At 36.0% G+C, this 24,495-nt stretch overlaps 1 protein-coding gene across 3 annotated transcripts; it reads right to left on the bottom strand.

The window, feature by feature from the left end:
* Positions 1 to 487: 487 nt before the first annotated feature.
* Positions 488 to 24,018, bottom strand: LOC137739104 (ABC transporter C family member 13). 3 transcript variants are annotated; one of them, XR_011069083.1, is made up of 37 exons: positions 23,751 to 24,018; positions 23,348 to 23,388; positions 23,158 to 23,245; positions 22,585 to 22,740; positions 22,333 to 22,464; positions 21,804 to 21,892; positions 20,866 to 20,929; positions 19,874 to 20,122; positions 17,696 to 17,765; positions 16,957 to 17,017; positions 16,172 to 16,259; positions 15,612 to 15,730; positions 15,165 to 15,262; positions 14,661 to 14,727; positions 10,485 to 10,602; positions 10,243 to 10,359; positions 10,061 to 10,141; positions 9,711 to 9,965; positions 9,066 to 9,167; positions 8,914 to 8,981; positions 8,167 to 8,298; positions 7,925 to 8,072; positions 7,254 to 7,540; positions 6,876 to 7,032; positions 6,236 to 6,411; positions 6,021 to 6,132; positions 5,868 to 5,921; positions 5,250 to 5,372; positions 3,921 to 4,019; positions 3,353 to 3,445; positions 3,092 to 3,202; positions 2,861 to 3,022; positions 2,593 to 2,780; positions 2,269 to 2,458; positions 1,838 to 2,005; positions 1,079 to 1,241; positions 488 to 937 (listed from the first exon to the last, which is right to left on the bottom strand). XR_011069083.1 is itself a non-coding variant. In XM_068478595.1 (36 exons), the coding sequence occupies exons 1-36, from the start codon at positions 23,790 to 23,792 to the stop codon at positions 1,161 to 1,163; spliced, it is 4,374 nt and encodes a 1,457-aa protein (XP_068334696.1). In that variant the 5' UTR covers positions 23,793 to 24,018; the 3' UTR covers positions 488 to 1,160. The 3 variants fall into 3 exon arrangements, 2 of the variants coding, with proteins under 2 accessions (XP_068334696.1, XP_068334694.1); XM_068478595.1 differs by having other exon boundaries at positions 488 to 1,241; positions 19,874 to 20,110; XM_068478593.1 differs by having other exon boundaries at positions 488 to 1,241.
* Between the last annotated feature and the right edge of the window lie 477 nt (positions 24,019 to 24,495).

A 24,495-nucleotide genomic window follows, 5' to 3' on the forward strand; every position in this document is an offset into this window, starting at 1 on the left:
GACCATGTGAAATACTATGATGAGAGCTGGAGGGACTGCAGGTCCTCATCTCTTTAAAGCTCATCATCTCATATTACTCATAAATTGATGACCAACTCTTCGTTGCCTCTTTAATCAATTCACCTTCTTTGTGGTAACAACATAAAATAAGCACTAGATACGAAAAGATGCTAATTTTATTTTTTTCCAATAGATTGATCAACACATGTTGCAATCTATGGACATCTATATTTCATCATCCAGTGTTTATTGATGCTTCACCCAAAGAAGAGGTGCTGCTTAAGTTTTTTTTAGCTTAGAAAATATCGTATTCTCACAAGTTTTGCAAATTTATCTTCCTTAGGTCAATGACTCGATGTTGCCAAAATAATTACCAATGCATTTTTATATGAGTCAACTGTCGATTCTCCCCTAAACTTTCGCTTAGCTTTCAGTTGGAAAATTAAGGACTCAAAACTAAATTTTTTTTTTTTTTTTTTGGGCTGATTTCACCCCTTGCTCTTAGTTTTTCATTCATTCCATCCAAAAAAATAGTTCAAGTCCTTGATTTTCCAATTAAAAAGTTTAGGAGGAAAATCGAAAGCTAAATGAAAGTTCAGGGAGAAAATTGGCAGTTTACCTTTTCTAAACCCTTCGTTCTTTTGATAATATAATGGCTTCACCTGCAAGCACACAGAGGGACCAAAAACAAGTCGAATTGAACAATGCATCCCATATTATGTAAAACTGTGCCATAAGAATTCAAGCATAAACATTTACTATGTAATTTCTTCTATGCCACAGCAAATGTTATTACTACAACTTTATACCTTTTCTACTGCTATGTAATGGAAATCACTACCTAGCAGCAGAGACGTATTCAGAAATACTAACGGGTTACATCTGATTTCCGGTTTTCGATTTCCCAAGCAGCAGAGACGTATTCAGAAATCACTACCTAGAAGGTCAATTACAGATTCATTCATCAGTTGATGTTTATACTCGACGTTAAACCGTCCTTGGCTATATGCCTGTATTTAACAGTGACGTTACTTCATTGCTGATAACACCGATAAGCATAGACAAGTTACAAACTTACAATAAACTATGACTTCCACTTCATATCAAACTTGCAGATTGCAAGGCGTCTGGCAATGAGCACAGCAAAACTTGTTTGGTACTCACATTGTCGAAGCTTTAGCAAAACTTGAAAATCTGGAGAACTCATTTTCTAGGAGAGCCTGCGGATTCCCTTGTTCAACCTACACAGGAGCACAGAACAAAGTAAAAATGTTTCTAGACTCACGTAGGCAATGAAGGTAAATAGAGCTTCAGCCAGCCCACTACTGCAACGGTAGATGACGCCTCGAGGAATATGATGAGATTGACATTCAATTAGCATTTTGTTGAAACTAATTTTAAAATTGGTGATGTGGCCTACATCTAGCAAGGAATAATCAAATGGTGAAAAGGGTAGTAAGTCATGTGTCCAGAAAGTTCACAACTGAATTGTGGATTCTATTCCAATATTAAATGAACTGGTGTTGCGCATTGAATTGTGGATTCTCGCCCAACATTAAACGAAGGAACCAGTGTTGTGCATTGAATTGTGGGTTCATGTTACTGTTGTGTAAATTGGTTTAAGGATCATGAGTGTTCAGAGTATGACTAAACACTAGTCGAACAAGACTCTGTGTAAGTCATGAAAATAGCAAGATGGAAGACACAATAAGGGATGCATTCACTATAAACAACTTTATTTCGTGACTGAAATAATAGACATCAATTAGTAACCATTAAAATATGACTGCGGGCAAACACATACACACATGTACACAAAGATAAGAATGTGACATACCAGCATACCATGGTCAAGGACCAGGACGTTGTCCATATTCAGGACAGTGGAAATACGGTGAGCAATTGTAATAACTGTCATTCCTCTGCATTCACTGGATATGGTTTTTTGTAATATGGATGCTGTTTGAGTGTCCACATTAGCGGTGCATTCATCCAAACACAGGACCTGAAAATTTAACATTATTAGCCTTTATATGTGATGTACACTTGATTATTTCAAATCTAAGGTAAAAATACGTCATTAATCAATTAAAATTGTAACTAATGAATCATGACCCTTCCTTTCACTTTGCATCAAGAAACTTATAGAAGTGGCTTTTACACTGTCACTGCAATTTACCTTATGTGTATTTCATTGTGGTGTTCCTGAAGTGTTTCGCACTGTCCACCAGCCAAATTAATAAAAAAGGGTCATCTTACAAGTCTTACCTTTGAAGACTTGAGAAGTGCACGTGCAAGGCAAAGAAGTTGCCGTTGCCCAACAGAAAACGACATCCTAGATTCCTTTAGGTGAATATCTAGCCCCCCTGCTGTTTCTACTTCCTCCTTAACATGGCATCTCTCCAAAGCCTTCCAAATATTTATATCATCACACAGCCGGAACGGATCAAGGTTGTCCCTACAAATTTTGAACAAAGGGCGTGCAAACTGACTAATTGTAGAGAGTAATTGATGTGATCAAAAAGTTAACGTCACGTGACTATATCATAAACCAAAATACACCACAACCATAATGACGTATCAATTGAGTACCTCAATGATCCTTCAAATAAAAATGGAGTCTGAGGAACAACAGAGAAATGTGCACGAAGATCCCTGATAGGAGCATTAACTATGTTTATGGCATCCACAAGAATGCATCCTGTACATATTGGTGTGAGGCGGAAAAGGGCATTCAATACACTAGATTTTCCAGCTCCTGTCCTTCCAATGATACCGACCTGATTAACAATCAAGAAGAAATTTAAATGAGCAATCCAGCCAAAAAAACCTTTAGCATGAGACTGAGCATATGACCAACCTGCATCCCTCCTTCAATAGTAAAACTAACATCACGAAGTGCAGCTGGTAAAGACGGCTTATATCTCAAGGTGACATTGTGGAATTCAACCTGTCCTTGATAAGGCCAACTGGGATGTAAGGGTTGGAATCCATCCATTTCTTCTTGTGGAACGTCCATATACTGTGAAGTGTAAAATCAGGTATAAGTAATTTGTCAGAATCAATTTAAGACATATATCCTTCTTTGTACCTCAAGAGCTCTTTCAACAGAAACCATTTCCTTCTCTGTTTCAGTGAAACTTGTCAAAAAGCTTCCCAGTAAAGAGACAACTGGAGCTGCATAAGACAGAGCCAATCCTACCTATAAAAGAAAGCACATTCTTTAACACTATTTACTTTGACAATACATGCAAATTAGATAAAAGACTTCAACTTTAACTCAACTCTCAAAAATAAAAATTCAAGTGTAAAAGGTAGAAGTTATAGATAGATGAAGGTCTAGAGAGCTTACCAACCCTGGAGTACTGAAATTGATTGGTAAACTTCCACGAGATCCAATAACAGCCATGATAGCAATAAACGCGATGATAAATGCAGCTAACAACTGCAAGAAATGCAAATCCAGAATGTTAAAGCGGCTAACTTTTTCTGGTTTCCCAGAACTTGAACTGTTAGGAAGTCGGCTCTAAGGAATAAAAGTTAAATTGGAAGGTTTCAATTACAGGATTAAAACCTTATAATCACCATTGTAATACTAGGATAAAACTTGTTGACATTGCCGCAATTTCCAAAAGATTAAGCTGTTAGGATGTGGGCCTAAACTGTACAACCTTTTCTCCTAAACTGTAAAACTTTTGCATGAAACTCTCATTCTAACCAGACAATGTTAAGCCTTAAGACCTGATAATATAATCTTACAGGTAAGAAAACTTCTGTTTCGAAAGTTCACTTCACAGCTTAAATTGTATCCCATATACTTCAGATTTTGTTGTTCTAATGATGAATAAAGCTCCAGACTGCATATGTATAGTAATAACCAAAGTTACGTAAAATGGTTGTTTCAAATTACTGAGATGTACCTGAAGACGAAGGGAAAGCCACAAACTTGCTGTTAACTCTGTGTATGAAGTTTGTTGATACAATTTGACCTGGTCAGTGAATCTGCCGAAAAAGAGGTCCTGTCCATTACCGGAACTGATTGAGTGCACTATCTCTATGAATTTTACTATAAGCACAAATTATCACCATGACCAACAAGAATAAAATAACAAAAAAGCAAAGTTGGTAGTTACAATAGTATGAATCAAAATGAAAGAACAAACAACAGGAAAGGTTGATTCATTCAAGCTTCTAAGTTTCATCACTCTGATGGTAACCATAGTTTTAATGATACAAAAAAGTACTTTCTGTTCAGTTTAGTTGTGCTTCGTTTTTTGTTTGGTTGTAGCGATCATAATGGACTTCTTGTACATCTTTTGTTCTACCAAATAAAATTCTTAAATAAATGATACTAAGCTATGAATCCAAGAAGTAAGAACACAATAATACTAAAATGGCCTAATTCTTGTGCACCTTATTCCGTTCTTCTAACTATACCCATTATGAGCCGTCTCAACATTTTATTTTTCCTAGGCAGTCCAACAATTTTTAGGTTTTACCACTGAGGAACTACTTACAAGAAGTGGTACACTTTGTCCACTAACAACAACAACAAAGCCTTATCCCACTAAGTGAGGTCGGTTAAATTATGTTCAAAACTTATCATCATGATCTGTCTCAACATTGCCTATTAAGTATGTTCAAAATTTATGATCACGATCCATGCTCTTCTTCAACCTACAACAGGACAAACAAAATTACTTGTTTTGTTTTTTACAGAACTGGATAATGACAGCTATACTCTACTGATATTTTTCACACATTGTCAATGAGACCAGTGCAACTAGGAGAAAATGACGCTACTACAGATGATAAGTATTCCCAATATACACCCATTTCAAAGGGGGAATAGGACACTTAAACTAGCAGTAATTTCCAAACTTAGTTCACCGTTTGAGGGCCAAGGTACAACTTTTACCTGCAGAAAAAGGATGAAACATATATTTTTCAACATTTTGGGAATTTTGAACTGCATGCTAAATTTAAGGCACATACAACTTATTTAGCATACAAAATGCTCACCTAGTTTCAACAACCCTAATTTCAGCACCTAATATTCTTGCACTTTAAAATTAATCAGATTTACAGTGGTGTTGGTGCATCTTTGTTAAGGCATGTCCGTCTATGCTTGTTAAAGGAATGCATTTTCCTTTCCTTCGAGAGATTATACATTCTACTGCATGATGTCATAAGATAAATACTGGTATTTTCTCTTGGCAGTCAATTTTTTATTTTGTACAAATATCTACCTCAGAATTGAATGCCCGTATGGTTGATGATCCATCAAGTGTCTCCGAGAAGGATGTATAGATGGGAGATCGAGAAACACTGTCTAGCCTTCGCAATTCCCGTGAAGTTGATCTGTAGAAGCACTGTATAATATTTCACCAATGAGATTATTCTTTTTCTTTAATAAAATAAAAAATTCCAACCAACGTTAATACCATATGAAATGTAATATGCCCTATTCTTATAGATCAAATTACATTCTATTTGGATGGAAATATTTTATTTAATTAAAAAAATGAAAATATTGTACTTCATTTGGTTGACATGAAGGGAGAAAAAGAAAAATTTCTTACAAGAGTTAATTTCCATACCCTTAAAAAGGGGGAAACAATTGTTCCACCATCCATGGTAAATTAATGTAAAATTAAATTTATGTCCCTATCCTACAGATGCCCCGTCACATAGAACATTACACTTCACATGAATTCAATTTCCCCCACGGGCCCCACCTAAATAATTTTGTAGGCAATGAAGTTTCATACATTAATTAAATGTTCCTGAGGTTCTCAGTGGATTGAAAAGTTTACACCTGAATCCTGGCTCAGATGATTAAATGAATTAAAGGGTATGAAGAATACCTGAAGTTGATTGTAGATGTAGCAGAACGGGAATAGCAAAAGCAAGAAGAAGACCTAAAGACATACATAAACCTTTAAAACAGCATTTCAATGATGAGGATGGCCAAAGTATGGAATTCCAGAAGAATGTCTCACAAAAGTAGCTTCGGATACCTGAACATATGACAAAACTACTGCAATGCCCAGCAGGCCAACAAAATTGGCTAGGAGAATGTTAAGAATGAAGGGAAGAGAATCATCAATTGTATATAGATCTGAAGAAAACCTACAGAAAAAACAAAATAAAATAAAATAAAAAAATAGATGTGTCATATAATAGATTATAGTTGATGAAACTATAAAAATATAGAGAAGAATTCTTATAAAACCTGTTTAGTATTCTTCCACCTGGTGTCTGATCGAAAAATTGCACAGGTGCATTGATAATCCTTTTCAGCAGTGTATCGTGCACCTTAACAGCAGCTTGTAAGCCACCAAATGCGAATGAGAAGGCCCTCACTAGTGTGAGAATTGAATTTACAATGCAAAAGATGCAAAGTATAATCTGCACTAGTCCAACAAAAACAATAAACATCTTAATAAGAAATTGTAGGCATTTTCTTTTGCCATTGTTTGCAAAAATGTTCATAATAATAATAATAAAAAAAAAAAAAGTTGACCTTACAACATTACGCTGTCTATAAGTTAATTTCACAATTTCAGGAAAAAAATATTAAAAGAGTTATATGCTTTATGGATTGCAGTACAGTATAAATCATATAACGACCTATCTATCTATATTAACATGAAAAAACTTGATATCTTGACCATCTGATGATCCAATTCTAAATACAGAATTGGGAGCTGCCATACAGTAAACCTTTGGCAAAAACCTTCTAATGTTGTTTTCCTGGAAGCTTCTATCATTTGAATAAGAGAACCAGAATCCAGCCAATCCTTTCAATTTGCCAAGTTAGAGAAAAAATGGAAAATCATGGCATAGTATGGAAAACTGGGGAAGTTGTTTACCAGATAAAAGGATGTGGAATATTCTTTCTGACCTCTTCCTGTTGCATCAACCCAATTTGACAGCCACAGATCATTCCCATTACGAGAAGCTTGCATTAAGACTGCTGAGAGGCATATTAAAACTGAAATCAACCAACCAGAAAATGTGGCATATTTCCTGCAATAATGATTAATATTAGTTAATGTTAACCCTAAAAGATTGATATTGGAAACCCCAACTATATCCACATCCACTACAAGATTTTTGTAATCTCTTACATGAAGTGAAATACTAAATCTTCAAATATAATAACTAAGAAATCATTAGAAAAATCAAGAGAATAAATAATGATTTTCAATTAAATGTAGTGTGAAATTGTAAACTTTTTTTTTACTCACTTGTAGATGGTAAGCTCTACTCTGCCCTCTTTTCGCGCCTCAACTTCAATAATCTCTTGTGTTCCGTCTGAAGCAGGCACAGTTTCTTTTTCTAGGATGAGAGTTTGTTGGCTTTCCATAAGAGTATCTTCGACATTGGACTCTTGTCTTTCATTTTGTAAACAAGTATCAAATTCATTCAGTGGAGAGAATGCTGAATACGAAGAAACTGGCAAATCAGCTGAGCTTCCAACCCATTTCACATGTCCCTTGTCCATGACAACTATTCTATCAGCAGAAGATATTGCCTGTGCAGTAATTGAAAATAAATTGAATCATTATCCAAGGAACTCCTCAGCAAAATTATACGATGAACGCCTGAACGGTTTTCTATGCCCTGAAGTTGCTTTATAGTGTCTTAAAAAGCAGAAGAATAATGTGACAATAACAAGTTCACCTACTGAAACAAAATATATCTTCATACTAGAAGTGTAAGACAAGCAATCATGTATCAAAAGTCATGAACTTACTGATGCAGGCAAGATGAGAACAAACAAATCATATCAAAATCAAAGTCAATGCAAGGAGAACCATACATAAAAAAATTAAAAAAAAAAAAATTATAACAACTAGTGTCTTGATGATCTGCTCAGCTCAGTATAACTAAAAAGCTCTGGAGAAACAGAGATAACCTGAACATTATGGGTACAAAGTACACGAGTTTGCTGGTTCATAAGTGGACCCAAAATGGCTTTATATAAAATACACTGAGCAACTTGTGCATCAACTGCACTAAGGACGTCATCAAGAATAAACATATCAGAGCCATTATAAATAGCCCTGCAATCACACCAAGTTACAAATTTAATCAGAATCAAGGAAACAGAAAATAGAAGAATAGTGTTGGTGAGAGAGAAAGAGAGAGAGATGTAACCTTGCCAAAGCAATTCTAGCTCTCTGTCCACCTGACAAATTGATTCCTTTTTCTCCAATGTAAGCCATGTCACCTCCAACCATTAATGAAATATCGAGGTTTAGCGCACTTGCCTCTAAAGTGTCAGAGTATCTACAAACAAAAAAATTTCACAATAAGAAAAAAAATATTTTGTACATGTAGAAGGGCCCTTTTTCTTTGAGAGGCCAAAAACATTAATTCTGTAAAGAGATCCCAAAATAAATAAATAAATCTATTCAAATGATATTTTATTTCTTGAAAAGAAGAAGCTAATTGAGACATCATACACAACAAAACTCAAAATTTTGGAATTACTAGCCTTTGGGAGGCTTGAAATTTTCAAAATGTATCGCGGACTTATTTGACATGACTTACGTCATTAGCCTAATATGCTACAAAAGAAACCCAATTTTTGTTGGTACCCTAGGCCCCAAAATATACAGGGTCAGCCCTTTTCTTAATTCAATAATGATTTAGAAATGAGCCCCTCGAATTGGGAGTGGCTCAGGCAGGCCTGACATGCATCTATGATCTCTCTGTAACTGGCCTCATAGTTTCATACACAGGAGCAGGATATTAGTTGTTTTTCCAATAGAATTTGCATATTCAAGACACGAAATAAATTTTAAATGAAAAATTAGATTTGAACAGTGTAACATAGAGGAAGGGGCAGGGGAAGGAAGATATTAATATTATGCAATTTTAGCTTTGGAAAATGAACCGCACCTTCTGGGATCATAATGCTTTCCAAACAGTATGTTATCACGTATTGTTCCAGATAGAATCCAGGGGACCTACCATTCCAAAAAGCAAGCTTGAGATAATATATTTTACAAGAGTGTTAAGTACAGCAACCACTCTATAACTAATAAACAAACCTGTGGTACATATGCTATAGAACCACAGGAATACACTGATCCATGAACAAGTTGCATCTCCCCCAAAATTGAACTCAACAAAGATGATTTACCAGAACCGACCTGAGAATTCAATGAACAGACTGAATAGTAAAGCAGCAGATGTCAAATTAATTCTTCACAAAAAAAATTCATATCCAATAGTCTAGTAGTAAATCAAAATTCATATATCTAGGTACAAAAGTAACAGTAGGGTAAAAATATGACAACTGACAGATACAGGATAACAATACTTCACCCTCCTAAACACTAACTTGTATTTCAGACCCTATTTAACATAAATTATCAAGATTTCATTTATATTGATTTATCAGGACATCTTTTATATAGCTACGAGGTTCTAGGTTTTACACGGCCTTTGTAGATATCTACTGTTACCAGAAGTATAAGTAACTGTTTAAAGTGTCTCGTTTATATAACATCAAATCAATGAAAGTGCACCAACTTCCAGAGGAATATACTGGCTAAATTAATTCCCATTCATAAACATTAAACAATTTAACAAATAAGCTGAGCATCTTCTGTTGTACAATCAATATTACAGACAAACCGTAATGGATATGAAGTGATAATGAGCAAATTTAAATCTTTTCCCACATATCTGACCTCTCCAATTACTGCAACAAAGGAACCCTTCGGAATAGCAAGAGTAACATGATTCAGAACCAAATTCAATTGCTCTTCATCGCTGCTTGACCAAGAACAGCAGGAATCATGGAACACAACAGCCTTATCTTCATGAGTAAACTCAGATTGGTCATTTGAAATATATGATGAAGCAGAACCAGCTGTCTTCTCTAGTTTGGAATTGTGCTCAGAGCAAGACAGAAATCTGGTCAACCGCTTGATAGATATGATGGCCTGGGATAGAGTAAGAGAATGATGCATTTCAACCAATAATTACAAAAGTACAAGAAATGCTTTACACCAAGACCCACGGAATAAGGAAAACTTACATCAATTAATCCATTAATGACCCATGGAAATGAATTTAGAGGGGATATCAAATTATTAAACAACGCAAGACAGGTGAAGACCTGCATTTGAGATTCATAGAGAGGTCAACTTTTCTTGAAAATTACAGCAATGCTATTAGGAAGTGCCTATGTAAACTAAAATCACAGGAAACAGTTAGTACCGTTGCAGCATCAAGTTGATGTCCCATCAATGTGAAAAGCCCAAATGTGAACAGAGAAAAAAGAGTTGGTGTTGTAGCCCAAAAAAATACACACCAGGCATCCAAGTACTTCCGTGTCTAGAAAATGTGAATAAATGAAGCATTATTCTATCCTGTTAACTGTTAACTCAAGCACTGGAAGATAAGATATCTGTATCAATTGCTTGTTCTTGGGTATGCTAATAACAGAAGTAGAGCCTTACAGTTAAGTGCATAACTTCTAATGATCTCGTCTCCATCAACCAGCTAGAAAACAGAAGCTCCCACCCATACATCTTCAAAGTGCGGATATACTTCAAAAGTTCTCCTGTCCTCCTTATCCTGCATAGACCATGTTACTGAATGAAAATATTGATTATTGAGAAAACATGACATCACTGTACATCTTGTTTTGTTGATTCTGTACTTACTAATACTATAAAAAAAATAAAAAAAAAATAAAAAACTATTCCTGAAAGAAAAAATTAAATCTTTAGGGTGGATAATTATCACCAGTATATAGACATGAAATAAAAAATAAATAAATAACTGCAGGACAAAAGCAATTTAAATGAGCAGAGTAATAATTTTGAATAGAGAGCTATGTCACCTCATGATGGAAAATAGCTTTTGGATCTAAATAAACTTAATCGAGACCATCATCATTTTTGGAATCTCCTAAATTCCCAGAGTAGAATATTGTGACATCCCACATCGCCCAGGGGAGTGATCCTTATATGTATATTCTCATCCCTACTTATCTTCAGCTGATAATATCCAGACCTCAAGTCAATCTTGGAGAATACACAAGCACCTCGAAGCTGATCAAACAAATCATCGATACGTGGCAACGGATAACGGTTTTTAATCGTCACCCGATTCAATTGCCTGTAATCAATACACAGCCTCAAAGTTCCGTCTTTCTTTCTCACAAACAATACTGGAGCTCCCCACGGTGAAGTACTAGGCTGAATGAAACCCTTATCCACTAATTCCTGCAATTGAACTTCCAATTCCCTTAACTCAGCGCGAGCCATACGATAAGGAGTCAAGGAAATAGGATTAGTACCTGGAAGCAACTCGATAGTAAACTCCATGTCTCGATCTGGTGGTAAACCAGGTAAATCCTCGGGGAAAACATCGGGAAAGTGTCTGACTACTCTCACATCCTCAACTCTACTAGGAACAGCCTCATCCAACACCACATGAGCTAAGTACCCCTGGCAACCTTTAGACAACAACCTTTTCGCTCGTAAAGCCGAAATAACGCCATGTCTCACCCCACTCTGCTCGCCCACAAAAGTAACCATAGGTAGTCTAGGACGATGAAACGTAACTATTTTCCCGTAACAATCAATATTGGCACGATAGAAATGCAACCAATCTATGCCCAAAATCACATCAAAATCAACAATGTCTAACGGGATAAGATCAGCTGGCATAACAACATCCTCAACTATCACTGGACATCCTGGGTACACGCGATCTACAATACATCTCTCCCCTCTAGGCATAGCGAACTCTAAATCGTACCCTAGAGGTGTGAGGCGAGGTTGCGTCACTTGAGCAAATGTATGAGAAATCACAGAATGTGTAGCTCCACAATCAATTAATACTCTAGCAAAATAACCAAGGATATTTAACGTACCCATAATCAAATCCGGATTGTTCTGAGCATCCTGCAGAGAAATATTATGAATACGCCCCTGGGTCTGCTGTCGTCCACCGCGACCTCTGCTCGTCTGACCACCACGACTCTGAGTACCACGCCCCTAACTGGGCTGACCAGATTGCCTCGAAGACCCCGCACTAATCGTAGCAATCTCTCCCGGCTGAAACTGTCCTCCCTGAAACCATTGAGAACCGCCTGCTGAAGCTGGAGGATACGGCATATAGTTGCCAGGATACGGAGGATAACCACCCTGAGAATACGGGTCCTGGGGATACTAATATTGTCCCGGGGCATAAGGAACAGCATCACCCTGGTAGTGGTAGGCACCACCTCGACCTGCCTGTCCATAACTACCCGGACCCTGAATCTGCTGAATCGGTGCAGGTGGCGGCAAGAAAGTCTGCTGCGGCTTCTGCTGCTGACTCTGGGGACAATTCGCAGCCCAATGTCCCATCTGCCCACACGTAAAGCAACCACTGTTGCCACGCCTGCACTCACCAAAATGCCGATTATTACATCTGCGGCAAACTGGAGCTCTGCCTCTACCACCCTCACCCTGTCTCTGGCCTCGAGCACCACCAGCAAACCTACCTCCTCGTCCCTGTGATTTCTCATACATTTGCTCAAGTGACGCAACCTCGCCCCAGACCTCTAGGGTACGATTTAGAGTTCGCTATGCCTAGAGGGGAGAGATGTATTGTAGATCGCGTGTACCCAGGATGTCCAGTGATAGTTGAGGATGTTGTTATGCCAGCTGATCTTATCCCGTTAGACATTGTTGATTTTGATGTGATTCTGGGCACAGATTGGTTGCATTTCTATCGTGCCAATATTGATTGTTACGGAAAAATAGTTACGTTTCATCGTCCTGGACTACCTGTGGTTACTTTTGTGGGCGAGCAGAGTGGGGTGAGACATGGCGTTATTTCGGCTTTACGAGCGAAAAGGTTGTTGTCTAAAGGTTGCCAGGGGTACTTAGCTCATGTGGTGTTGGATGAGGCTGTTCCTAGCAGAGTTTAGAATGTAAGAGTAGTCAGACACTTTCCCGATGTTTTCCACGAGGATTTACCTGGTTTACCACCAGATCGAGACATGGAGTTTACTATCGAGTTGCTTCCAGGTACTAATCCTATTTCCTTGACTCCTTATCGTATGGCTCCCGCTGAGTTAAGGGAATTGAAAGTTCAGTTGCAGGAATTAGTGGATAAGGGTTTCATTCAGCCTAGTATTTCACCGTGGGGAGCTCCAGTATTGTTTGTGAGAAAGAAAGACGGAACTTTGAGGTTGTGTATTGATTACAGGCAATTGAATCGGGTGACGATTAAAAACCGTTATCCGTTGCCACGTATCGATGATTTGTTTGATCAGCTTCGAGGTGCTTGTGTATTCTCCAAGATTGACTTGAGGTCTGGATATTATCAGCTGAAGATAAGTAGGGATGGGAATATACATATAAGGATCACTCCCCTGGGCGATGTGGGATGTCACAATCCACCCCCCTTAGGGGCCCGACGTCCTCGTCCGCACACCACGGCCAAGGTTAGGCTCTGATACCAAATTGTCACATCCCGGCCCGGGGCGGATCACTTCCTGGGCCCGCTCCACCACCGTAGCACGATATTGTCCGCTTTGGGCCCCGACCATGCCCTCACGGTTTTGTTTTTGGGAACTCACACGAGAACTTCCCAATGGGTCACCCATCCTGGGAATGCTCTCGCTCGCTACTCGCTTAACTTCAAAGTTCCCATAGAACCCGAAGCCAGTGAGCTCCCAAAATGCCTCGTGCTAAGTAGGGATGGGAATATACATATAAGGATCACTCCCCTGGGCGATGTGGGATGTCACAAATACCCTCTACAGGAATATGTTTTAAGCAATTACATGGTTTTAGCTCGGTTATTTTGGGTTGTGTTTCCAATATTATACAAAGCCCGAGTGTGGAAGCAGAAAATTTTATCATTTAAATCTTAGCTGTCCACATAGGTATACTTATCCTCCTTTATCATTTCAATCTTAGCTGTCCAAATTATTATCTTAAGGAATGTGACTGATTAGTATCATAACAAATGTACAATGTCCAGATCATGGAAAATCTGTACCAAACAGAGGAATTCTTAGCCAGAATATAAATATCGGTTGACGCTTTGTAAACTGAAACCAGGTTTAAAATTCAAACTCTTAATTCCTTAGCACTAAATGGAGCTATTTCAAACAGATACAGAACTCTCTCAAATTTCACGAATTCCCAGATGAAAAAGTTGGTGAATAAGTTGTTCAACTTAATGCACTGATGTTTACAGGGTTAAGGCACCATCATGCATTATTTAGTGAATGTAACCTAATTCAGAACCGAACAAGATTAAATGCAATGCTCTTATTGAGTTCTGTTAGCTGATATGCATTGTGTTAGCTGATATGCATTGTTCTTCTTATTGGCTTAACCTTGGAGATAAATAGTAACCAAATTTGGCGTCAGAATTAGGTTATTTTCAGATGCTTATAGTTGAAGTATATACAGTTCCACATCATTTTTGTGTCTCACGACACAATCAATTCCAGCGCTACACATGACAGGGAGCATTAGTATTCCTTTTCCTTTTGTCAGGATTGAAATACATTGTTGTCAACTTAAGCTTTCAAGATCAACTGTAATACTAATATGCTTTCTATGGATGCAATCACTATGTTCAGACCAAGTGTAAAAAGTAAGGTAAAAAAGTACATATACCTCTCATCCTTCTGCTGCATCATTTTCATTGTAGCACTTGCAATCAATGTAGATATCCATTTATTCACTACAAGAAAAGATACAGAGTTTCAATCAGCACAATATATATGTGTGTGTGTATATATATTCCCAAGTTCTCAACTTCACACACTCAATCTCACAAGTCACAGTACACCCACCCTCCATTTATGGGTGAGAATGATTAATTAAACCACAGTATCAAAGACATAACAAGCCTAAGCTCAAATATCCTATTTGAATATGATTGCAAACAAGGCCCAAAGTGATCCATACAACCAACTCTTTACGAATTTTTAAGTAACTATTTGTATTGCACTTTATTACTTTTTTATGGAAAAATGAAATTGAATTTTCAGAAAATGTCATAAATGTTTGCAACATATTCACATCTTATAATAAATTTAATTAAATAAAATAAAAACTAGAACAAGTATGATCTGCTTTTCTTAAACTCCATGTAAAAAATAGGATACTGAGAGGTACCTGGTATCAATGCGATGGTAATTGCAACACCAGAAACAAATGCAAACTTGACTTGTGTATACAGAAGGAACAAAGCCACCCCAATTTGTAATGGCAAGCTGAAACATTCATGAGAATGGATAAGAAAACCATATGGTGAAGATCGCAACACTGATGCACTTAATGTGAGATGACAGTTAATGCACGAGGATAGAGAGAGAGGTGAGAAACATATGGAGAGTTTTCTCTTATTGTCTTTAAATTTTTCTAGATACTATTATACCCTTATTATATTAGTTTCTTTTTCTTTTTATTTAATGTAAACAAGGGCATGAGTAGAAGTTTGTAAAATGTGGTTGACAAGGTGAGTTCTCTTAAATCACAGTATAGCTTTACACTAAATTCAACATTAGAAACTACGGAAAGTATGAAATAAACATGTTCTTTGATGCAAAGCAAAACCATTACCTCCACATATCGTGGAAACTGTTACACAAGTTGACAGTACGATCAGAATCTACAGCCATGAATGTCTGGATTTCTCCCCCGGTAAATTTTGATCGTTCTGCTAGATTGATACTTAAGCACTGGCGATAAAGAACAAACTTAAGACACAGCAACAGGAGTTTTTTACAGAAGATCAAATGCCTAATCAGTAAAAGCAGAGGAAAAAAGAAAAACCCACAGATGCATGCACATCAACTTTGCAAGATAACTATTTACTTCGAAGTTGCAATAATCCCAGAGTTCCAATAATACTAGTTGCAAAATCCTTCATCACCAAGACCAGAATAATATAACAAATAAATAAATGAAACCAAAAACTGTATTTTAAATTACTCAAAAGTGCAACATGAAGGCATATATCACATAACCATGAAAAAAGTTTGGAATTTTCAGAAATGTAACATTTCGTAGAAATCCCAAACAAATCCTACATAACAATGTCCTCACAAAAAGATTATGTAATAGACAATAAGTTATTTTAAATCGTATGTTACGATAAAATGGATAAGGAAAAGATATACCTTCTGATAGATAATAGTAATGATACTAGATCGTAACTTTAACTTCAGTCTTGAAAGATGAAAGGTATATTGCGTATCCAAAACTGATCTGCAAAATTGGCAAATTTCTTCAATAAAGTTCTGTTAAATTAAGCATTGTTTTTTACGTTTACGGAAAATTAATTACAGATTTGATATTATAAAAAATAAAATCGGAAAGGACCAGAAATAAAAGGCTCCTTTGTTGACGTTCAATCACAAATTTCAGAATATAAAACTTGGAGAAAAAAAAAAAACAATTTAACAGGAAACAGCATGATGTTTATCGCTTTATTGGCATATAACCCCAAAGGACAAAATAGGCATTCAATAATAGTTGACTGTGCATAACCTAAGCTTTAAAGAAATATACCAACACTCTCTTGGACCCACAACAATAATGAAAAAATAAATAAAACCAGCCTCGTCCATAGATGGACAAATAACGGTATCCCATATGTTAAAATGACCCTTCTAGTTACCCATGTTTAAAACAGAAACTGGATGTACCACACTTAGTGTGGCCAATGGTTGTGAAATGCATTAACTGAGATAGACTTACTTGACAAACCTAAATAAAAGAATCGTAATGAATGTGTTTCTTTAGATTCAGAGGGCACACAACAGATAGATATTTAAATGTAAAAAGTAACTGTAACAATGCTTAAAAATGAGAAGGGGGTGGAGATGGGGTAGAGAGGATGAGAGAAGACCATCTGATAAAAATACTAATATTGCCATTAAAGTTCAACAATCAGAATAGTTACTTCAAAATAGATACAAGGCCCAAGCATATTGCAAGAACATAGCCATCAATATTCTTCGAACCTGGCAAAAGGAACAGAACAGTGACAAATTTCGTGAGTAGGCCATTAGTAATTTCACAATGAAGACATTAGTAAGTAACAATCAAGGAAACAATAAGGTCATCACATGCTAGCTTAAATGATAATTCCATGAACTAAGAAATACAATTGAATGTAAAAATCAAGAACTGCATTTGATAAGATGTGCGGTGACAGAAAGGTCATCAAATGAAAAATTAGATGGTGGCACTCTTAGAGGTCTTCTTTTGCCCTTTTTAACAAATTGAGGCCTTTTATTACTATGTTGGATAACAGATAAATTGTTACTACCGCTTTTGCTGATTTTGAGAACTAGTATTTTCGCAGAAGATTATAATTAGTATGATTATAGAAACAGATGTAAGAGCTCTACAGATGCTCTGGACCCTACTAGGGAGCAGCTCCTAGTCCTACACGATAGAACTAGCACTAAAGACAAACAAGGAATACTCATAAAATCCATTGTAGCACCCCAACCTAAAATACTGTGATTTAGATAAGTGATAGGTTGATCTACCACATTTAAATAAGCAAGACTAGTTTTTTGTAGTACTGTGAAAATCCACTACACCTACAAAGTATTTTCCAGAAAGAAAAAAAAAAACCAACGAAGTGATGGCATCAATGACAATGCTAAGGAAACCATCAGTTTCTACTAAACCTTGTTGAAGGAAGCGAATCAGTTTATTGAGAAGGAGTGGTCCCGCAAAACCAACACAGTCATTAAGTACCTGAAAAAGTTAAATTGTCATATTTTTGTCTCCCAATTTATAGTTAAGTTATTAAATTATCTTTGCTATACGGACTAAATAAAGAAATTTTTCTTAAGCTCAGCCAAAACAAACAATAAATTAAAGTCGTTGGCGAATTAGAAAAAAAAACTTCACAATTATAAGTTTTATATGAAGACACTTCAAGGGCTCAATTAAAGGGAAAACAAAACCTCATTTAACCACTCATCATTCTCTGATTAATTCTTTAAATTTGAAACTCCTTTGATGTTCTTCTCTCATTACAAGTGAGTAGGGTTTTTTGTTTATAAGTCTAGTGTTTGAAGTGTTTTCCTCTCAGGCATAATGATATCAAGGGCTTATATGTGAAAAGCCATAAACTCTTAGATAGGAAACCGTAATTTATTAATTATCAATTTAGTGACCAGAAAGCTACATGCAGAAGAACTGATCCTATCAAAAATTGATGTATCAACCTATACCCGAATTCAGACATTCCTGCAAACCATATTCCAAGGAGAATTGTCAAATTTAAGAAGTTCCACTGACATACTTCTATCCCCTGGTAAAAACAAATTTATCAAGAAAAAACGAATTGGAGTTCTAATGTTCGTGAAAACTGAGTATATAGCACATACTACATAGAACTGGAGGAGTTAATACTTTGATAAATTCTCATTTCCAATCAATGTATTAAAAGCGTGAGGCGTGGGTGAGGCGTCCGAGGGGAAGCCCAGCCTAGGCATGAGGCGTGAGGCGTGAGGCGAAGCCTCATGGAACCTAAGATTTAAATATATATTATATGTACGTATATTTATAGCAATATAATACTTTGTAAAAACAAATATAACTATAACTAAATCAAAGATAATATCATCTTCTTTATTACTAAGTCTAGTTGTACTTGGAAACTATGTCATATAGTCTCAAAATGTTATAATTATTTATTTTATTGTAAGCAATTATAGAGAACTTCAAGGAAAATAAGGATGAATGGTCACAATTATAGGAAAATTTCAAGCAAAATAAAGGCTTAATGTTGCAATTATAAGTAATTTAAAAGGAAATAAAGGCTGAGTAAAGTAGTTATAGGGTATTTAAAATGATATAAAGCAATAATTATGGGAATTTAAGGAAAATAAAGGGTTGAGTGAAGTATTTATAGGGTATTTAAAATGAAATAAATGGGGTGGAGTATTTATAAGGTATTTAAAATGAAATAAATGGTGAAAATAAAGAGTTGAGTGGAGTATTTATAGGGTATTTAAAGACAAAAATTAAAAAAACAAACTCAGCCTAAAAATCCCTAGCCACACTGTCTTCATCTCCATCTCCTTTGCTAGTTTCTTGGTCTGCAACTAAAAGAAATCCAGATTTCTGCAACCTAAAAAAGAAAAAGGGACGCCAAGTTGATGCCTCAAGCGCCTAGGCGTGCCCCAATGAGGCTAGGCGAGTATTTCGCCCACTCCCACAGAACAAAGGCAAAAATGGTGAAGGCCCGCCTCCAAGGGCGCCTAGGCGCACCCCGAGGTGAGTTTTTTAAAACACTGTTTCCAATAGAACTCAAAATTCCCATAAGACTAATGCCATGCGAACTTTGTGAAGCATATAAGTCGTACACTGAAAAAATGATTATACTGTTCAAATGGCTCCCCAATATGCTTTTACAATGCAAGTCTTCTGTTTCACTTCCTTATTCATACCATAAGAACCAATTTCCAGAAACCCTGTAATTTAACTGCAGACATTATGTGGTTTCGGATGCAGACCTTTAATTTTCACCATCACTTAAACTGTTAAACAAAAGTATGAAGGAGAAATAAGTAAGAAAATGATTGTACAAGTGACAAGCTGTGAAGGCACGTTTACAAAGAAAATAATTTCTAAGTAAAGCATTTTTTGTGAAATAGCTTATTACTATTGTTCTATCCCATTTTTTTTATTATGCTGCATTCTCTCTATATAATGCTAAAGAAAAATTAAGATGAACTTAAAGAAGCAGCATATTCTTTAACAGAATTATTTCTAAAATTCATTTGTTTCTACATTTAATAATACTTTGAACTTTGAAGTACATAGTACGAAAACCATTAGCAGAACATAAGTACCTTCAACAAGCCCAAACGAATGTATGGCCATCCATATGCACAACATATTGCCCTAAACAGTGATGGATCAGGGGAACTGCTCTGTTGGGATTGCCAACAGCCAAACAATGTGTCATGACAGGAACAGGGATTCATATCAGAAGGAAGGTGAAGCAAATCCTCAAAATCAAGCTGCTTTGTGACACCATGATTCATCACAGAAGTGATAGATCTAAATGTCAAAAGATCGAAATAGCCCTGAGTGTTTCCCTTTGACAATCAGTACAAGATTGTAAGTATGAGCTAACCAACTTTATTGGAAAAGAAGACTAATAACAAACAGCATAGAAGAGGAGGTATCCCTTTACTCAGCTATCAACTCATAGAAGTAAGCATTAATCAAGATTCAAGAATACATATACTTAAGGAATTAGTGCTTGGAGCATGTCAGCATCTACATTTGTACTTAACTGTAATGTAAAGTGGAACATGACAGCACCGTAGGAAGCCAAAGGGTAAAATCAGATCCATACATTTGCAGACTAAGTCAAGAAAGTTATGGAATATAAGGGATAACATTAGGGGGTGGGGGGAAACCTTTCTGAAATGCCTAAAGATCACCATAAAGATGACTTATAAAATATACAAAAGAAAATCATATTATAACAGACATACAAATTCCCATTTCTCATGAATTTCCAAGATGATTTTTCAATAAAAAAACACAGAACTTGTTAATAAAGATGGAAGAAATCCAGAAGTAGGATGACGAAAAACCCACGAGAGATAAAGACAATATTTCATGTTTAGAAAAATACAATGAAGCATATAAGAGTTTCCAGAAAAGATGTAGTGTTACTAGTATCTTTTTTTCGGTAACACTAGTCTTACTAGTATCTCTTACACACCAATTGTTAGTTGTAGAGTAAATTTACCCAACAATAAAAGGATGGCACTATCACACAATTATATGTAATTGCACAGGAAAAGTAGCATGACAACATGTAACTTACAGAATCATTAAGGCTGCCTTCCTCAACATCTGTGTCAGCTGAAAGTAGTGAATCTTCAAGTGTACTGCAATATATGCAAGCAGGCAGGACAATTAAAGGGTTTGGGTTTGGATAGTTCAAGGAAATTTGACAGGGATGGAAAGTTAAATCTAGATGGACACATTATCAGTAAACATCCTAGTGATTTGTGAAATAACATGCCCATTGCAATCTAGATTGAATTTCGAATATGGCATATTTGTAATTATAACTTTTCAGACATTATATGGGTTCTCTAGATGGTAGTATATTCGAAGATTGCAAAGTGGCAGACGTGGAAGAGTTGTGAGGTACAGTATTTTTTGGATCATCTCTTTGAGCTTCTGTTTCTAATGTCTTAATGAGCACTAATGTGTCTGTCATCTTGTTAAACTCAAAGGCAGCTATCAGTTACTTTTTTTTTTCTTTCGTTCTTTCTAGTTTTGAGGAGATCTATTTCAGTTTTCTTTAGTTTGATATGTACTATAGACATGGAATTGTTGTCCATTACTTGAACGGTTTGATTTTATGCAATTATGGTTAATAAAAGTATTTTCTTTTTTAAAAACAATAAAGTAGGGTAATCGAAATGTGTAGAGAGAGAGAGAGTGCAAGAGAGAGAGAGAGAGAGAGTTGGAGACACCTCAATGAAAGGAAACTTGCAAGTTTTACTTTCCAATACGCACTAAGTCATACCCTGGGTTGCATTGATGAGTTACTTTTTACAAGGCCTAAACCCTATAATTTCAACTCCACTGGGTTGAACAATGGAGCATTGGGCTATATACGCATGGTCTTCTCCAAGGTTAGCATCACTTATGTAATTCAGCCAGTATACTATGAATTGCACACAACATTTTCCATGCAACTGTTATCAGAAAGAAAGGGATTAAAAAAAAAAAGAGTTAAGTGGCTGACACCTTCTCTTGTAAGATGCCCGCTTTATTCTGATAATGTTAATCGATACACCAAAGATCGTGTCCAATGTAACAGTAACACATAATAAGACCTGTCAGAAAAAAAAAAAAAAACTTATAAATTATTAATTCCATTTCCTAAAGAATACTAATCCGACACCATTTCTAGAACCCAAGTATAAAATCAACCCCATATAGAAGAACAATCATAACCACTACTCACTTTCTATGGAACTTTATGAGAACTAGTCTGATAGCATAATTAGAATAAAAATGTCAAGTTGATTAACCAACATTTCTTATCAACTTAATCTTAAGTGGTAAAACCTTGGTGAGTTGGGTAGATGATATATTCAAATTACCAATTGAAAAAAATACTGGAAAATTTTCAAGACCAATTCCTTTATATAATCTCTTCTTTAAGGAATTAACTAGCTTTTTATATCCCACCATGGACTGTAATTATAGTAACAGAAAAACCACATTGGCCAACACAAAATGGTAATAATAAACTCCTAGAGAACAAATGTACCTTGAATGGAGGATATGCCGTGAGCAAATGAAGTATTCCCAGAAGAAGTTTTATAATCCACCAGAAACACAAGATCCGGTTGCAGAAAATTTGACAACCATTGAAATACTTTGAGAACAGTATGATAAGTGTCTGCGTATTTTTTAACAATCAATAACTTAGTGAAAAGATGACAAATGATAACGCATTTTTACATGTTACTACAATAAAAAAGAATTCAACAAGAAACCAAATAAATAAATAAATCCTTACCCATGATGCAAATTGAGAACATCTGAAAAACCATTCATGATGTGCGACAAAGATGCCATGAAGCGCTTTCTTCAACAGTAATGCACTGTCTAAAAATGATATGCATGCTCCAATGGCAGGAAGAAAGAGCCAGAAAAGCTTTTCCATGAAGTCCATCTGAGTAAAGTTTGTAAAGCCATCAGTATATGTGGGGATGCTACTCAAAAGCAACATAAAAGCATTGATAACACCATAACACCAATAAACATTAGGTTCAGAACTGACTATCAAAAAAATGCAATAAGTGCACTTTTAATTATCCTTGTTGAGCGTAGCTTTGTGCGTGTGTGTCTGAATGTTATAGAATTCAAGGAAAACCTCCACATAATAACCTTAAAATCAGGCAGTGCCATGCTATAAATTGGAGACTCTTATGGTAATTGCCTTTCCTTAATTTCTTTCCTTTCTCTACATTTTCTTGTGAATAGAAAAAGAATTGAAACTTTAAGGCAGTGTTCTATAGCAATGCACGTAACACCATCATTCCTTTGTATTCTCAATACCCAAGAACGGCATATGTAATATAAAACCCACCCTCCAACTTCTTCTGCCAGTCCGTTGTGTTATTCCGAGCCCAACTATCATACAAACAGTCACTGCATTTGCACCAAAACCTAAAACAGTAGAGACTGTCAAGGACAAACAGTTAATAGTTGAATTAACAGTTTCTTTCTCTTCATATGGAAAAGAAATTCAGACTACACACAAAAACCCAAAAGGATATGTGTTTCTGAAACACTTGGAAACTCCATTGACATCCCATACCTGCAGAACATAGCAGCAATTTACAATCAAAATTCAGTTAATTTCACCACTGTGAGAACTGAATTGAACTTCTCCACAAAAATTTCCAGGATTTCGAAAACCCAATGCGCCATTAGTTCTTGGCGCCAAACAGAGAAGACAGAATGAACAGGTAATTAGAAACATCAGCAGCAACAGAAACAGAGACCATTATTGTGTTCATTTATATTCCACAGTATTTTATTACCTTCCAAATAGAGGACTGCGAAACGGAAAGAAAAGAAAAAAATATATATGCAACTTTACTAAATTCCTAGGTGATAGGGAAAACAAATACGAAAGAAAGAAAAGAAAAAAGAGGAAAATGAAGAGAGAGCGCGTACGGATGGAGAATTAGGGCAAACCAGGTTCATGAAATCCTCCATTTTCTGGATTACAACGTTTCGTTTGCAGGGAAAAGGAGTGAGCGAGCGGTTTCTTCAAGGCGAAAATCTGCAGTGCATCACGTACAAGCTCACCGCTCACGTTCTTGCTTTTTAGGCTTTTTTATTTGACTTAATTTGAGCTCATAACACTCTTCATAAAAATTTCACTTCTTGTAGCCATTAGGCCCATGAGAGATAGAAATGAATCTGGTGATTTTTTGGTGGTCGTTTCTCACTCAAAAAACAACCTGGTTGTTTATTCTAATAAGTACAGTCAGTTGTATGGATTTAGAACATTATTGAGCTCGGTTTTTGTGACAAGGTTTCCATTAACTTCAAGCACTTCATATCTTTTTGGGTAAAGTACAAAAAACTACCTCAATTATTGGGATCACGACAGTTTCATACCTCATCTTTTAAAATTGACAATGTCATACCCCATCTTATGAAATTGTGACAATATCATACCTCCGTCAATTTTTCTGTTAGTTTTTCTGTTAAGTACTGACGTGGCTTGATTCGGAGTCCACTTTCTATTAAAAAATCATTAAAATATTATTAAAAACTATAAAAAAAATAATTTAAATATTAAAATAATAATAAAAAGTAAAAACAAAAAAACACCATCAGTTCGTCGCTCCCCCCGCATCTCTCTTCTCCCCCATCTTCATTTTCTTACCCCCACCTGCAAACCCAAAAAAAA

The sequence above is a fragment of the Pyrus communis genome, chromosome 7, assembly GCF_963583255.1.
Source record: "Pyrus communis chromosome 7, drPyrComm1.1, whole genome shotgun sequence".
Taxonomy (NCBI): Eukaryota; Viridiplantae; Streptophyta; class Magnoliopsida; order Rosales; family Rosaceae; genus Pyrus; species Pyrus communis.

What these genes read in the sequence shown, in the direction of transcription:
- LOC137739104 (XM_068478593.1), bottom strand. Translation starts at nt 23,792, where the DNA reads ATGGAGGATTTCATGAACCTGGTTTGCCCTAATTCTCCATCC. An exon ending in GATTCGCTTCCTTCAACAAG is followed by an intron (nt 17,018 to 17,695) that starts GTTTAGTAGAAA and finishes TCCTTTTGCCAG; the next exon opens with GTTCGAAGAATATTGATGGC. An exon ending in GCTAGAATTGCTTTGGCAAG is followed by an intron (nt 8,073 to 8,166) that starts GTTACATCTCTC and finishes GTGTGATTGCAG; the next exon opens with GGCTATTTATAATGGCTCTG.